Source organism: Heterodontus francisci, chromosome 1 (genome assembly GCF_036365525.1).
Source record: "Heterodontus francisci isolate sHetFra1 chromosome 1, sHetFra1.hap1, whole genome shotgun sequence".
Taxonomy (NCBI): Eukaryota; Metazoa; Chordata; class Chondrichthyes; order Heterodontiformes; family Heterodontidae; genus Heterodontus; species Heterodontus francisci.
Genome location: NC_090371.1, coordinates 73,569,127 through 73,582,428, shown reverse-complemented (window position 1 = coordinate 73,582,428; position 13,302 = coordinate 73,569,127). Strand labels below are relative to the sequence as shown.

Below are 13,302 nucleotides of genomic sequence, written 5' to 3'. Positions count from 1 at the left end.
TGCTCTATCCTCCTATTCCTATACTCACTAGCACGTGGCACCGGGAGTAATCCAGAGATTACAACCTTTGAGGTCCTGCTTTTTAATCTGCTACCTAGCTCCCTAAATTCTTGTTGCAGGACCTCATCCCTCTTTACACCTATGTCGTTGGTACCAATGTGTACCACGACCTCTGACTGTTCACCCTCTCCCTTCAGAATGTCCTGCAGCCAGTCTGAGACATCCTTGACCCTAGCACCAGGGAGGCAACATGCCATCCTGGAGTCTCGTTTGCGGCCACAGAAACACCTGTCTGTTCCCCTTAAAATTGAACCCCCTATCAGTATGGCTCTCCCACTTTTTCACCCCCTCCTGTGCAGCAGAGCCATCCGTGGTGCCATGAACTTGGCTGTTGCTGCTTTCCCCTGGGAGCCCATCCCCTCCAACAGTATCCAAAGCATTATATCTGAGAGCGGGATGGCCACAGGGGACCCCTGCACTACCTGCCTGCATCTACTACTCCTCCTGGTGGTCACCCATCCCTTTTCTGCCTCTGCAGCCATTACCTGCGGTGTGACCACCTCGCTAAACGTGCTATCCACGATGTCCTCAGCAGAAGTCTGCTTTATATTTATTGGCTGAAAATATGGATTTTACTCATCTACAACTGTATGATGAGTGATACAACAACCTGCCCGGGGAAGGAATAAGTCAACCATCCTCCCCGCTCCTGATTGTTATCCCGTGAACCCTTTTGGGACAGCATTTACAGCCCAGCTGGTTTCTTTCTGCACCTAATGTCAACATGCAAACAGCCTGCTTAAGAAAGGTGAGAGAGGGAAACCAGGGAATCTTTGACCAGTTAGCCTAACATCTGGGGCATAGTATAAAAATATTAGAGCCAGGCCTTTCAGGAATGCACTTTGGACACGATTCTCGAAGCAGTGTGTAGAAGTTTGGAACTCTTCCGCAAAATGCAATTAATGTTGGATCAATTAATCTTAAATCTGGGGTTGATGGATCTGTTAACCAAAAGTGTTAACAGATATTGATCAAAGGCTAGTCATTGCGGCACAGAAGGAGGCCATTCGGCCCATCAGGTCCATGCCGGCTCTCTCTAGAGCAATCCAGTCAGTCCCATTCCCCCGCTCTATCTCCCTACTCCTGCAAGTTTATTTGTCTCAAATGCCCTTCCAATTTCCTTTTGAAATCATTGATCGTCTCCACTTCCATCACCCTCGCAGGCAGCGAGTTCCAGGTCATTACCACAAGTTCTTCCTCACATCTCTTGCCCAAAGCCTTAAATCTAGCCCTTGTACCATCAGCTAACGTGAACAGTTTTTCTTTGTCTACCTTGTCTAAACCTATCATAATCTTGTACACCTCTATCAGATCTCCCCTTAAATTTCCTTTGCTCCAGGGAGAACAACCCAGCTTTTCCAACCTAACATTGTAGCTGAAATCCCTCATCCCTGAAACCGTTCTGGGCAATCTCCTCTACACACACTCAAGGACCTTCACATCCTTCTTAAAGTGTGGTAACCCCCCCACCCGCCCCAACAAACTAGACACAATATTCTAGTTGTTGCCTAACCAGAGCTTTACAAAGGTTCAGCATAACTTCCCTGCTTTTGTACTCTATGCCCCTATTTATGAAGCCCAAGATGGCATATGTTTTGCTAATGTCATGCAGGCCCCCACCTGCCAAGAATGAGACATTAATTTCGCCACATGAAATTTGATTTTTAAACTGTTACTGGAGTAAAGAAAGAACTTGTTTAAAAAAAAACAGACCCTTGACGGGAAAGACATTTGCATAGTAACAGACAGTATTTGGAAAGGACAAAGGGGCCATTCCCTGCTTCATTTTAATCCACAATGGACTTTAGATTACCAGACGTTGAAGGTGGAAAGGCCAGCATTCCAGGTTAACTGCTAAGATGGCCGAATACACCACCAGATGTGGTCAGACCAGTTTAGTCACATGACTAACTGGCTGTTGGAGTTTTTTTGAATTTGAACTTGCCACAGAGAATTTGAACTCAAAGCTGTTTGCTTCTGGACTGGAAAAGACCTCTCCTGGCTGGCTTGCCACCACCTCTCTCCTGTCTGTTCATCTCTTTCTCACCAACTTTGGAAGACATATGAACCCCAAGAGAGAAAAGTCTCCTACTGAACAAGGTTTAAGAAGAATACTGGGCCCCAACGAAAAGCAAGACTACCTACAATCAAGGACGCTACAGCGAGCTCTAAGCACAGATTTTTTTTTTAAAAACCCTCTTCAGAGATTTCCTCAAATCTTTCCACTATTTTTCTCATCTTTTCTGTCTCTATTTGCATGTGCGTATCGCGTGTGCATGCTAGTGTAGGGCGTGGCGTGTATCCATAGGCATTAACCAAATTGGAGTTTAAGCTTTAATAAATTTCCCTTCTTTAAACCTAAGAAAGCCTGTTTATACTCATTTCTTTGCCTTATAATTGGAAAGTGGTGAACAAGGATTCACCAAGAGGGAGCTCAAAACAGTGTGTTTAAAATTAAACCCTGTTACAATAAGACCAGGTGAAGGCTGACAAAGACCCGTAGACACCTTTCTCACCTGGTCGTAACACTAATGACTGTCAATATATCCTTTCACCATCAAAAATCTATGCACGTGAACCCCCAGGTTCCTCTGTCCCTGCATGCTCTTTAGATCTGTGCCATTAAGTAAATATTACCTCTCCCTATTCCTTCTGCCCAAATGCATCACCTCACCCTCATCTGTATTAAATTCCGTCTGCCACTTGTCTGCCCATTCTGCTAGTCTATCTGTTCTGTTGCAGTTCATTGATACCATCCTCACTCTGCCACTCCTCCAAGTTTGGTATCATTGGGAAAGTTTGAAATTTTACTCTCTTCCAATGTCCAAAAACCTTGGGGAACACCACTGTCTACCATCCTCCAGTCTGAAAAGCAGACATTTGCCATGACTTGCTGGTTTCTGTCCTTAAGCCAATTTTTTAAATCTAAGTTGACGCTGACCCTCCAGTCCATGAGCCTCAGTTTTGTTAACCAGCCTTTTATGTGGTACTTTGTCAAACTCTTTGTTAAAATTCCTGTAGACAACATCCACTGCATTCCCCTCATCAATCTTCTCTGGAGTGTATGGAGCTAGGTCACAGATCAGCCATGATCTCATTGAATGGTGGAACAGCCTCGGGGCTAAGTAGTCTTCTCCTTATTCGATATTCCTATGCAGGTATTTTTCAAAACATTCTTCTTGAGTACCAGAGAACTTTTGGTGCCATGTACCCAAACAGCAGTTGTTGAAAATGGTGGGGAGAAGAAACAGAAGACAAAGATCAGGATCTAACTGAGCTGTTACCACACAATTCAAAGAGCAGAAAGATTCTTGTATCTTGCATTTGAAATATTAACTTTTCAATAAGTTAAATTCCATTTTCTTGCTCACTCGATTCCATAGATTACAGGAGTGAAGGAGGGCATGCCAGGAGCAGCATCATGCATATCTAAAAATGAGGGGTCAGCCTGGCGAAGCTACATCACAGGTCTACTTGCGTGCCAAACAGCAGACGCAGCATGCGATAGGGCTAAGCGATCTCACAACCAACGGATCAGATCTGAGCTCTGTGGTCCTGCCACATCCTGTTGTGAATGGTGGTGGACAATTAAACTACTAAGAGGAGAAGGAGACTCCACAAACATCCTCATTCTCAATGATGGGGGAGCCCAGCACATCAGTGCAAAAGGCTGAAGCATTTGCATCCATCTTCAGCCAGAAGTGTCGAGTGGATGATCCATATCGGCCTGCTCCTGAAGTCCCCAGCATCACGTGATATCAAGAAGTGGCTGAAGGCACTGGCTACTGCAAAGGCTATGGGCCCTGACAACATTCCGGCAATTGTATTAAAGACTTGTGCTCCAGAGCTAGCCGTACCCCTAGCCAAGCTGTTCCAGTACAACTAGAACACTGGCATCTACTCGACAATGTGAAAAATTGCCCAGGTATGTCCTGTACACAAAAAGCAGGACAAATCCGACCCAGCCATTTAATGCCCCATCAGTCTACTCCTGATCATCAGCAAAGTGATGGAAGGGGTTGTCGACAGGTGGCATTTGCTCAGCAATAAGCTGCTACTGACCCTCAGTTTGGGTTCCAACAGGGCCACTCAGCTCCTGACCTCATTACAGCCTTGGTCTAAACATGGACAAAACCACTGCCGCACTGTGCCATCTACAACAGAGTTGTCCAACCTTTTTGTGTAGTGGGCCACATTACAGTTTTTGTCTTACATTGGGGCTGGTGAGGCAATTATCTTGCCATTAATCAAAACAACGATAAATGAGCATTTTTGTGAAGATGCTTTAAATGAGAAGATTATATTGACTTACTTTCTTTTTACTATGTTGGACACTGATTTAGTGAGATACCTGGCATTGTTTTTCTTACACAAGTAGTCAGTGTTTGCCCACACACTTGTAACGATGCGGTGTATTCCAGTTAGATGTCAATTTGTCAGGAGTGATCCTCATCGTGCTCTCTGTCCCCCCCCTTGTGTGTGTGTGTGTGTGTGTGTGTCCAACCGTGCTTTCCCGCCCCCTAAGTGTGTGTGTGTGTGTCTCTCTCTCTGTGTCCCACTGTGTGCGTGTCCCTCCCCCTCTGCACGCCTCTCCCCCTCTGTGCGCACCTGTCCGTGTGTCCCCCTCTGTGTGTGTGTGTGTCCCTCTGTGTTTGTGTGTGTCCCCATGTGCGCCGGTGTGTCCCCTGTGTTTCTGTGTGCATGTGTCCCCTCTGTATTTCTGTGTGCGTGTCTCTCTCTCTCTCTCGTCCCCCCCCCTTCCCCCCCCCCTCCCCTCCCCCCCCCCTCCCCTCCCTCCCCCTCTCGGTCCCCCTCTCACTCCCCCTCCCTCCCTCTCTCTCCCAGCCCCTCCCCCTCTGTTGCGCCCCCTCTCCCTCGCGCCCACTCCCCTGCCCCCTCCCCCTCTCGCGCGCCCCCTCCCCCTCTCGCGCCGCCCCCTCCCCCCTCGCATAAAGTCATAGTTATACAGCACAGAAACAGGCCCTTTGGCCCATCGTGTCTGTGCCAGCCATCGAGCACCTAACTATTCTAATCCCATTTTCCAGCACTTAGCCTGTAACCTTGTATGTTATGGCGTTTCAAGTGCTCATCTAAATATTTCTTAAATGTTGAGAGCGTTCCTGCCTCTACCACCCCTTCAGGCAGTGTGTTCCAGATTCCAACCACCCTCTGGGTGAAAAGCTTTTTCCTCCAATCCTCTCTAAACTTCCTCCTCCTTACCTTAAATCTATGCCCCCTGGTTATTGACCCCTCCGCTAAGGGAAAAAGTTTCTTCCTATCTGACCTATCATTGCCCCTCATATTTTGTATACCTCAATCATGTCCCCCCTCAGCCTTCCCTGGTCTAAGGAAAGTATCCCTAGCCTTTTCAGTGTCTCTTCATAGCTGAAATGCTCCAGTCCAGGCATCATGATTGAGGTATACAAAATTATGAGGGGCATTGATAGGTTAGATAGGAAGAAACTTTTTCCCTTAGCGGAGGGGTCAATAACCAGGGGCATAGATTTCAGGTAAGGAGCAGGGGGATTTGAGGAAAAATTTGTGGTTGGTTAGTTTTTTTTTAAAATCGCAAGTCAGTTTTGCAGCTGACGGGCGCTGACTTCGGAGACAGCGGTTTCTGAACTTGGGCCAGATTCGGGGTTTTGCGGTGGGCTTTTAAATAAATTTATAACCTGCCAGAAAACCCTGAATCTGTCCAAAGTTCAGAAACTGATGTTCCCGCTCCCAGCACTGACAGCGTGATTTTTTTTTTAAAAGCCTGTCTGAAAGAAGAATCCAATGGAAAATTTCTCATTGCTGAAATACATCCGTGGCCTGGATGGAAACCTTTGGTGGATGGATTCTGGACAACCCTGATCTACAAGATGCACTGCAGCAACTCACCAAGGCTCCTTTAACAGCACCATCCAAACCCACAACCTCTACCATCTAAAAGGGCAAGAGCATCAAATGCATGGGAACACCACCACCTTCAAGTTCCTGTCCAAGCTACGCACCCTCCTGACTTGGAACTATATCACTGTTCCTTCACTGTTGCTGGGTCAAAATCCTGGAACTCCCTTCCTAACAGCACTGTTGGTGTACCTACACCCCAAGGACTGCAGTGGTTCAAGAAGGCAGCTCACCACCACCTTCTCAAGGGCAATAAATGCTGGCCTAGCCAGTGACACCACATTCCACAAATGAATATTTTAAACAAAACCTTTTTACAGAACTGAAAATTAAACTGAATAGACACCTATTCATCAATGAAAGTAAATGGTCTTAGCAAAAACTGGAGTGCTCACAAATATTTTTTGTCAGCATGAGTATTTTAAAATCGACATCATTTGGGCTTTTTGAGTTTCCATTTTTAAAAAATACAGAAATGGACTTGGTCACTGGGAAAAAAAATCATGACCATTTTGAATTTTTGTTTTTTTTAAGCTTAAGGGTAAAGGATGAGGGATGGAAGATGTGCTAGAAAAGTTGTATCCTCCAAGTGGGGAACTGAAAAATCAGGCTCAATTTATGAATGAAAAGGATTTGCAATGTTCAGAGGGTTAACTTGGAGAAATGCATTTGTAAAATTGAGAAACCCATTTATTAAATCTTGCTGTAATAAAACAAACTTTTAAAAAGCTTTAAGAAATGTGCTGTTCTTGTAGTTGAAAAATTTGCAGCTTAATAAACTATTCATCCAATTACCTTTTAAATGTAAATGCATCACGAGGTGATATTAACCCACACAAAAATTTGGTTTTTGGTTTCTGGTTTCTGTTCTGTTGACTGACTACGGGTGATGCAGCAGTTGGAGCTCTAAAGTTCATCCTGGTTGACCCTAGACTAGCCAGGGTGAAATGTGGCTGGGATTCTTGATGCGTGCTAATCACTTCCATCTGTAAGTTATGGATGCCAAGCAAGAATAGATTTGGGTGTGCCTATGCTTTCTTCTACATTTAAATGGATTGCTGAGCCCTGCTTCTTAGACTTGTCTTGCCTTAAGAAGGCCCACTTGGTCAAGATGATTGGTTGGCAGTGGAATGATTAGCCAGCAGAATGCTGGATGAGAGGGAAATTGAGACAAGCAATGAAAATCATGTTACTTAAATGAATAAAATGAACAAATTTTGACTGCACATTTTAATATGATTATTTTTCTAACTGGTGCATTTTGACTTGCAGGGTGGTTCTGGACAACGCAGTCAGCAGAGTACCATACCACAGAAGTCTCAGGTTAACAAACCCAACTATGGCAGCTCTCCATACTGGGGGAATTAAACTGAAAGCTGTTGCCCACTGTTTGTAAAAGAAGAAAGAAAACTGGTTGGCCAAATGTCTATGTTTGGGTGGGGGGGGAGGGAGAAAAAGAAAATATTAACATACTTTAAATGTGACAGTTGCCTGCTTTTGATTTGCTGTTGTATGTAATATATTTATGTATGTATTTGTATATGTAATAGAGCCTAGATGTGGTTTCTGCACTTGAAGCCTGCCTTCATAGGGGAAGATTAATAAACTCTCAGTAGCAATGCATATTTGTTTGAGCTCTGTGGGCTTTATAAATGGACAGTGTTTTGCAGTATTGAAAATGGGGTTCCCTTTGTTTTTAATTAGTTCATGGAGAGCCCCAGGAAGAGGGGGGAAAAGCATTGTAGAAATCCAGATTCTGTGCATAACTTTTTTATGACTATCCTATTAATTTTGTATCAAACAGACTTGGACAGTCTTAATTTTAAGTTCTCCACCTGATTCTGTGGATGATTTTCAAAGCTGTTTATAGGCAGAAATTGATTTTTTAAATCATTGTCCTGATAAGAACTGTGTATTTATCTTTGAAGGTTTTATTTAATATTTCAAAATGCACATGCTCCAATATGTCGAACCATTTCCCTTCTTGCCTCTGTTAACTAGAACTAGTAGTTTTGCAGATCTTAACTTGCAATATAACATCCCATCCAGCAGTTCTGCTCTTAGTAAACTGAGCCAGTATGGTGAATATTTTAGTTTAATTTCCTTTTAACCGCAACACAGCCTAATAAAAGCTCTGAGCGATAAAATCATGTGTGGTGCAGTTTATTTCATTTTGGATTCTAGCAGTTAATTTGTTTGCCATATACCATGGGAGCATGAGAGTTAAGTCAAATACAAAATATATTCCTATAGGTCAAAAAGTGATCAAATGGAACTTGTGGATGGAGACCAAGGCTGGAATTGTATGCCCCCCCAAAGAGGTGGGGGGGGGGGGGGGGTGTAAAATTGTAAAATGGAGTGGGAGGCTCAGAGGCCCTTCCCAACCCGTTCCTGCCTCCGCTGCCATTTTACACAGGGCAGAGGCGGCGAAAACCGGCCCACCCACCCCAGGCCTATCATGACCTTTAAGTGGCTACTTAAGGGCCTCCGCCCACCACCATGGGGATTTTACCATCAATGAGGTGGAAGTCCCACCTCAGACCAATTAAGGGCCTGGGGACCGTAAAATGTGGTCCAGATCCCCCAGCCAGGCGGAGGTGGGGTCACCACGGCTCCCGTCCGGCAAAAGTAAAATTGCGGCCCAAAGCTTTTTGAAAACCTAGTGAGGTATATGCTAAAAAGAAAATCATGAATATGGAAATTGTAGTGGGGAAAGTAGAGGGTGAGACTAAGGATGAAGGATATAGGACCGCTCAGATGAAGCATAGATATAATTGTGGAGGACAAGGGTATGGTGGAGATGTAGTATGCTTTGTTTTTATAAATAGCAGAGGTGGAACTGCAGGTATACTAGAAGATATGAAACAATTGTTGAATGTAATGGTGAAGGAAATTATGTAAACTAACTATGTCCACCTCTAACTTGACCATCAATGCCATTTTCATCCTCCAGGCTCTTAATTCAAACCTCTGTTGGCCCGTTATTTGTCCTCCACCCATTGTAAACTCCAACTCATGCAAAACTCTGGTGCTCACTTGTTTTGCATTTGTCTCCTTTTACAACAATTATGAAATCTTGCAGTACAGTAAAGTTTCTGGAATTGGCAGTCAAAACTGACCTGATTTATATTGGTCATAATTTGATTTAATGCAGACTGCAGCCTCGGTGTGGTGGGGTCTGGCTGGAAGATGAAGAGGCAGTCACACTATTTGCAATTATTAACCATGTAATGCCTATGCTTCATTGTCAGATTAATTTTTGTCAAGTCTGGCAGTTTGTCCTATAGTGACTTTAGATGCTAACATATTTTGTGGTTTCAGGATTCACATTGTAGTCATTTTCATATTAAGTAGCTGTTCTGATTTATTCATAGATGCATTCCAGACTTACCTCAATCTACAAACTGAATATATAGATTACAGTCTGGAAACAAAATTCGACAAGTTGATTGCTATATCCATAGGATTTCTTTTAATAAATTTATTGATGTAACTAAAGTTTCCATCACCTGTCATAAAAATAATTCCCTCTTATTTGAGACAAGTTACCTTGTGTAATATTGGCCCAGATTTTGCGGTCAGCAGCGAAGGAACGCTGCTCCCTGCTGACTTTTAAAAAGCTGCCCATAAACTTTAGTGGGCTTGAGTGTTTATTTTCCCCTATTCTGATGTGACTTTGAATCTGGCGCCTTCCATAGGGGATTTGTGGCATCCAGCATCAGTGAAGTCATCAAGTAAGCTGATCGGCCAATCAAATTGGGAATTCTCAGAGCTAACCAAAAATAAAAAGCTTGGATTGTAATGCACTTTTTAATCACTTTACAAAAAGCAAAATAAAGATTTGGACATATATATGGAATTAAAAATTTGAAAATCATGTGTTTTTTAGGGCCAGAGGGGTTTATTCAACAACTATTATTTTCAGTTTTCTTGAAAGTCCATATGCACATCAACTGCACTACCCTCATCAACCCTCTCCATTACTTCATCAAATAACTCAATCAAGTTAGTCAAACATGATATGCTTTTAACAAATATGTTGTCTTTTATTTATTAGCCCATGCTTCTCCAGATGTCAGTTAATTTTCTCCCAAATTGTCTGTCTCTCCACCACCAATGTTAGATCAACTAACCTGTAGTTGCTTTATTTTGAAACCCCATTTAAAAAAAAAATTAACAGCTGCAGTTCTCCAGTCCTCTTGCTCCACCCCTGTAACCAAGGATGATTGGAAGCTAGTGGACAGAACCTCTGCAATTTATACCCCTACTTCCCTCAGTAACCTCAAAGTATTCCAGCAGGACCAGGTGCCTTCTACTTTGAGGACTGCCAACCTTTTTAAGTATGTTCTTTATATATTATCCAAATCTCTGCTGCATTGGCAGCATTCTCTTTGTTGAAGACAGATGCAAAGTACTCATTTAGTATCTAAGCCATGTCCTCTACCTCTACAAGAACATCTTTTTGGTGCCTAATTGGCCCCACCCTTTTACTTTTTATATGCTTATGAAAAACTTTAGGGTTCCTTTTATTTTTATTTAGAGATACAGCACTGAAACAGGCCCTTCGGCCCACCGAGTCTGTGCCGACCAACAACCACCCATTTATACTAACCCTACAATAATTCCATATTCCCTATCTACACTAGGGGCAATTTATAATGGCCAATTTACCTATCACCTGCAAATCTTTGGTGGTAGGAGGAAACCGGAGTACCCAGCGAAAACCCACGCAGACACGGAGAACTTGCAAACTCCGCACAGGCAGTACCCAGAATTGAACCCGGGTTCCTGGAGCTGTGAGGCTGCAGTGCTAACCACTGCGCCACTCTTATGTTGACAGTTAATTTATTCATATACTCTCTGTCCTACCTTATTCCCTTATTAGGTCTCTACTTTTTGCAATCAGCTTAGTTCTCCATTATGAATGTAAAATTTGTCATAAGCTGCCTTTTTCTCTCTCATTTTAACGTCTTTACCTTTAGTCATCTAGGGAACTGTAGCTTTGGACGCCCTCCTTTTCTTTCTGGGAATGTGTCTACACTCCACCCAAACTCTCTGCTTTTTGAAGGCCTTCTGTTGTTCAATTACTGTTTTGCCTACCAATTTTTGATTCCAATGCTCCTGGGCCAGATCCATTTTCAATTGAAATTAGCCCTCCCTCAGTTGTTTTTTGCTTGATTGCTGTTTGTCCTCTCCATAATTCTAAACTAGAATATGATCACTGTTCCCCAGCTGCTTTCCCACTGAAATATTGCTTCACCTGCTCCACTTCAATGCCCAGAATTTGGTCCAGCACTGCTTCTGTTCTGATGAAAGGTCACAGACCTGAAACATTTACTCTGCTTCTCTCTCCACAGATGCTGCCAGACCTGCTGAGTATTTCCAGCACTTTTTGTTTTTATTACTGCTTCTGTCCCCCCTTGGACTGGAAAGACACTAATCAATAAAATTTTCTTGCACACATTTCCCCTCTCTTTCCTCACTTACTGTCCCGGTCTATATTGTGATAATTGAAGTCCCTTTATCACCACTGTCTTGAATCTTTTTCTAATTTGCCTCTAAATCTGCTCCTCTATCTCCTTTGCACTATTTGGTGGCCTATATTATGCACCCTGTAATGTAATAGTTCCTCTATTGTTCCTTAATGCGAACCAAATTTTGTTTTTGACACCTCACATGCAATGAAACCAGATGGACTACCCGGCATCGACCTAGGCACTGGAAACGACAATGGCAAACCCAGCCTTGTCGACCTGCAAAGTCCTCCTTACTAACATCTGGGGGCTTGTGCCAAAGTTGGGAGAGCTATCCCACAGACTAGTCAAGCAACAGCCTGACATAGTCATGCTCACGGAATCATACCTTACAATGTCCCAGACACTGCAATCACTATCCCTGGGTATATCCTGTTCCACCGGCAGGACAGACCCAGCAGAGGTGGTGGGACAGTGGTTTACAGCAGGGAGGGAGTTGCCCTTGGAGTCTTCGACATCGACTCCGGACCTCATGAAGTCTCATGGCATCAGGTCAAACATGGGCAAGGTAACCTCCTACTGATTACCATCTACTGCCCTCCCTCAGCTGATGAGTCAGTACTCCTCCATGTTAAACACCACTTGGAGGAAGCACTGAGGGTGGCAAGGGCACAAAATGTAGTCTGGGTGGGGGACTTCAATGTCCATCACCAAGAGTGGCTAAGTGCCACCACTACGGGCCGAGCACTAAAGGACATAGATGCTGGACTGGGTCTGCGGCAGGTGGTAGGGGAACCAACGCGAGGGAAAAACATACTTGACCTTTTCCTCACCAATCTGCCTGCCACAGATGCTTCTGTCCATGATTGTATTGGTAGGAGTGACCACCGCACAGTCCTTGTGGAGACGAAGTCCTGCCTTCACATTGAGGATACCGTCCATCGTGTTGTGTGGCACTATCATCGTGCTAAATGGGATAGATTTCAAACAGATTTAGCAATGCAAAACTGGGCATCCATGAGGCGCTTGGGCCATCAGCAGAATTGTACTCAACCGCAATCTGTAACCTCATGGCCCGGCATATCCCCCACTCTACCATTACCATCAAGCCAGGAGACCAACCCTGGTTCAATGAAGAGTGCAGGAGGGTATGCCAGGAGCAGCACCAGGCATACCTCAAAATGAGGTGTCAACCTGGTGAAACTACAACCCAGGACTACTTGCATGTCAAACTGCATAAGCAGCATGCGATAGACAGAGTTAAGCGATCCCATAACCAATGGATCAGATCTAAGCTCTGCAGTCCTGCCACATCGAGTCGTGAATGGTGGTGGACAATTAAACAACTAACTGGAGGGGGTGGCTCTACAAATATCCCCATCCTCAATGATGGGGGAGTCCAGCACATCAGTGCGAAAGATAAGGCCGAAGCATTTGCAACAATCTTCAGCCAGAAGTGCCGAGTTGATGATCCATCTCGGCCTCCTCCTGAAGTCCCGAGCATCACAGATGCCGGACTTCAGCCAATTCGATACACTCCGTGTGATATCAAGAAACAACTGAAGGCACTGGATACTGCAAAGGCTATGGGTCCTGACAATATTCCGGCAATAGTACTGAAGACCTGTGCTCCAGAACTTGCCGCACCCCTAGCCAAGCTGTTCCAGTATAGCTACAACACTGGCATCTACCCGGCAATGTGGAAAATTGCCCAGGTGTGTCCTGTACACAAATAGCAGGACAAGTGCAACCTGGCCAATTACCTCACAATCAGCCTACTCTCAATCATCAGTAAAGTGATGGAAGGTGGCATCAACAGTGTCATCAAGCAGCACTTGCTTAGCAATAACCTGCTCAGTTTGGGTTCCACCAGGGC

General features: G+C 44.3%; 1 protein-coding gene across 5 annotated transcripts in view; it reads left to right on the top strand.

Annotated features, from left to right (window-relative positions):
* Nucleotides 1–9,727, top strand: part of ubap2a (ubiquitin associated protein 2a) — a 162,403-nt gene extending 152,676 nt beyond the window's left edge. For 3 of the 5 annotated variants that reach the window (XM_068031699.1, XM_068031689.1, XM_068031672.1), the window contains one exon: nucleotides 7,225–9,724. In XM_068031699.1, the coding sequence (XP_067887800.1) occupies nucleotides 7,225–7,320 (96 nt within the window). In that variant the 3' untranslated portion in view covers nucleotides 7,321–9,724. Of the gene's footprint in view, nucleotides 1–7,224 lie in introns of all 5 variants that reach the window. The other 2 variants (XM_068031709.1, XM_068031681.1) reach the window with 2 other exon arrangements.
* Nucleotides 9,728–13,302: the final 3,575 nt, after the last annotated feature.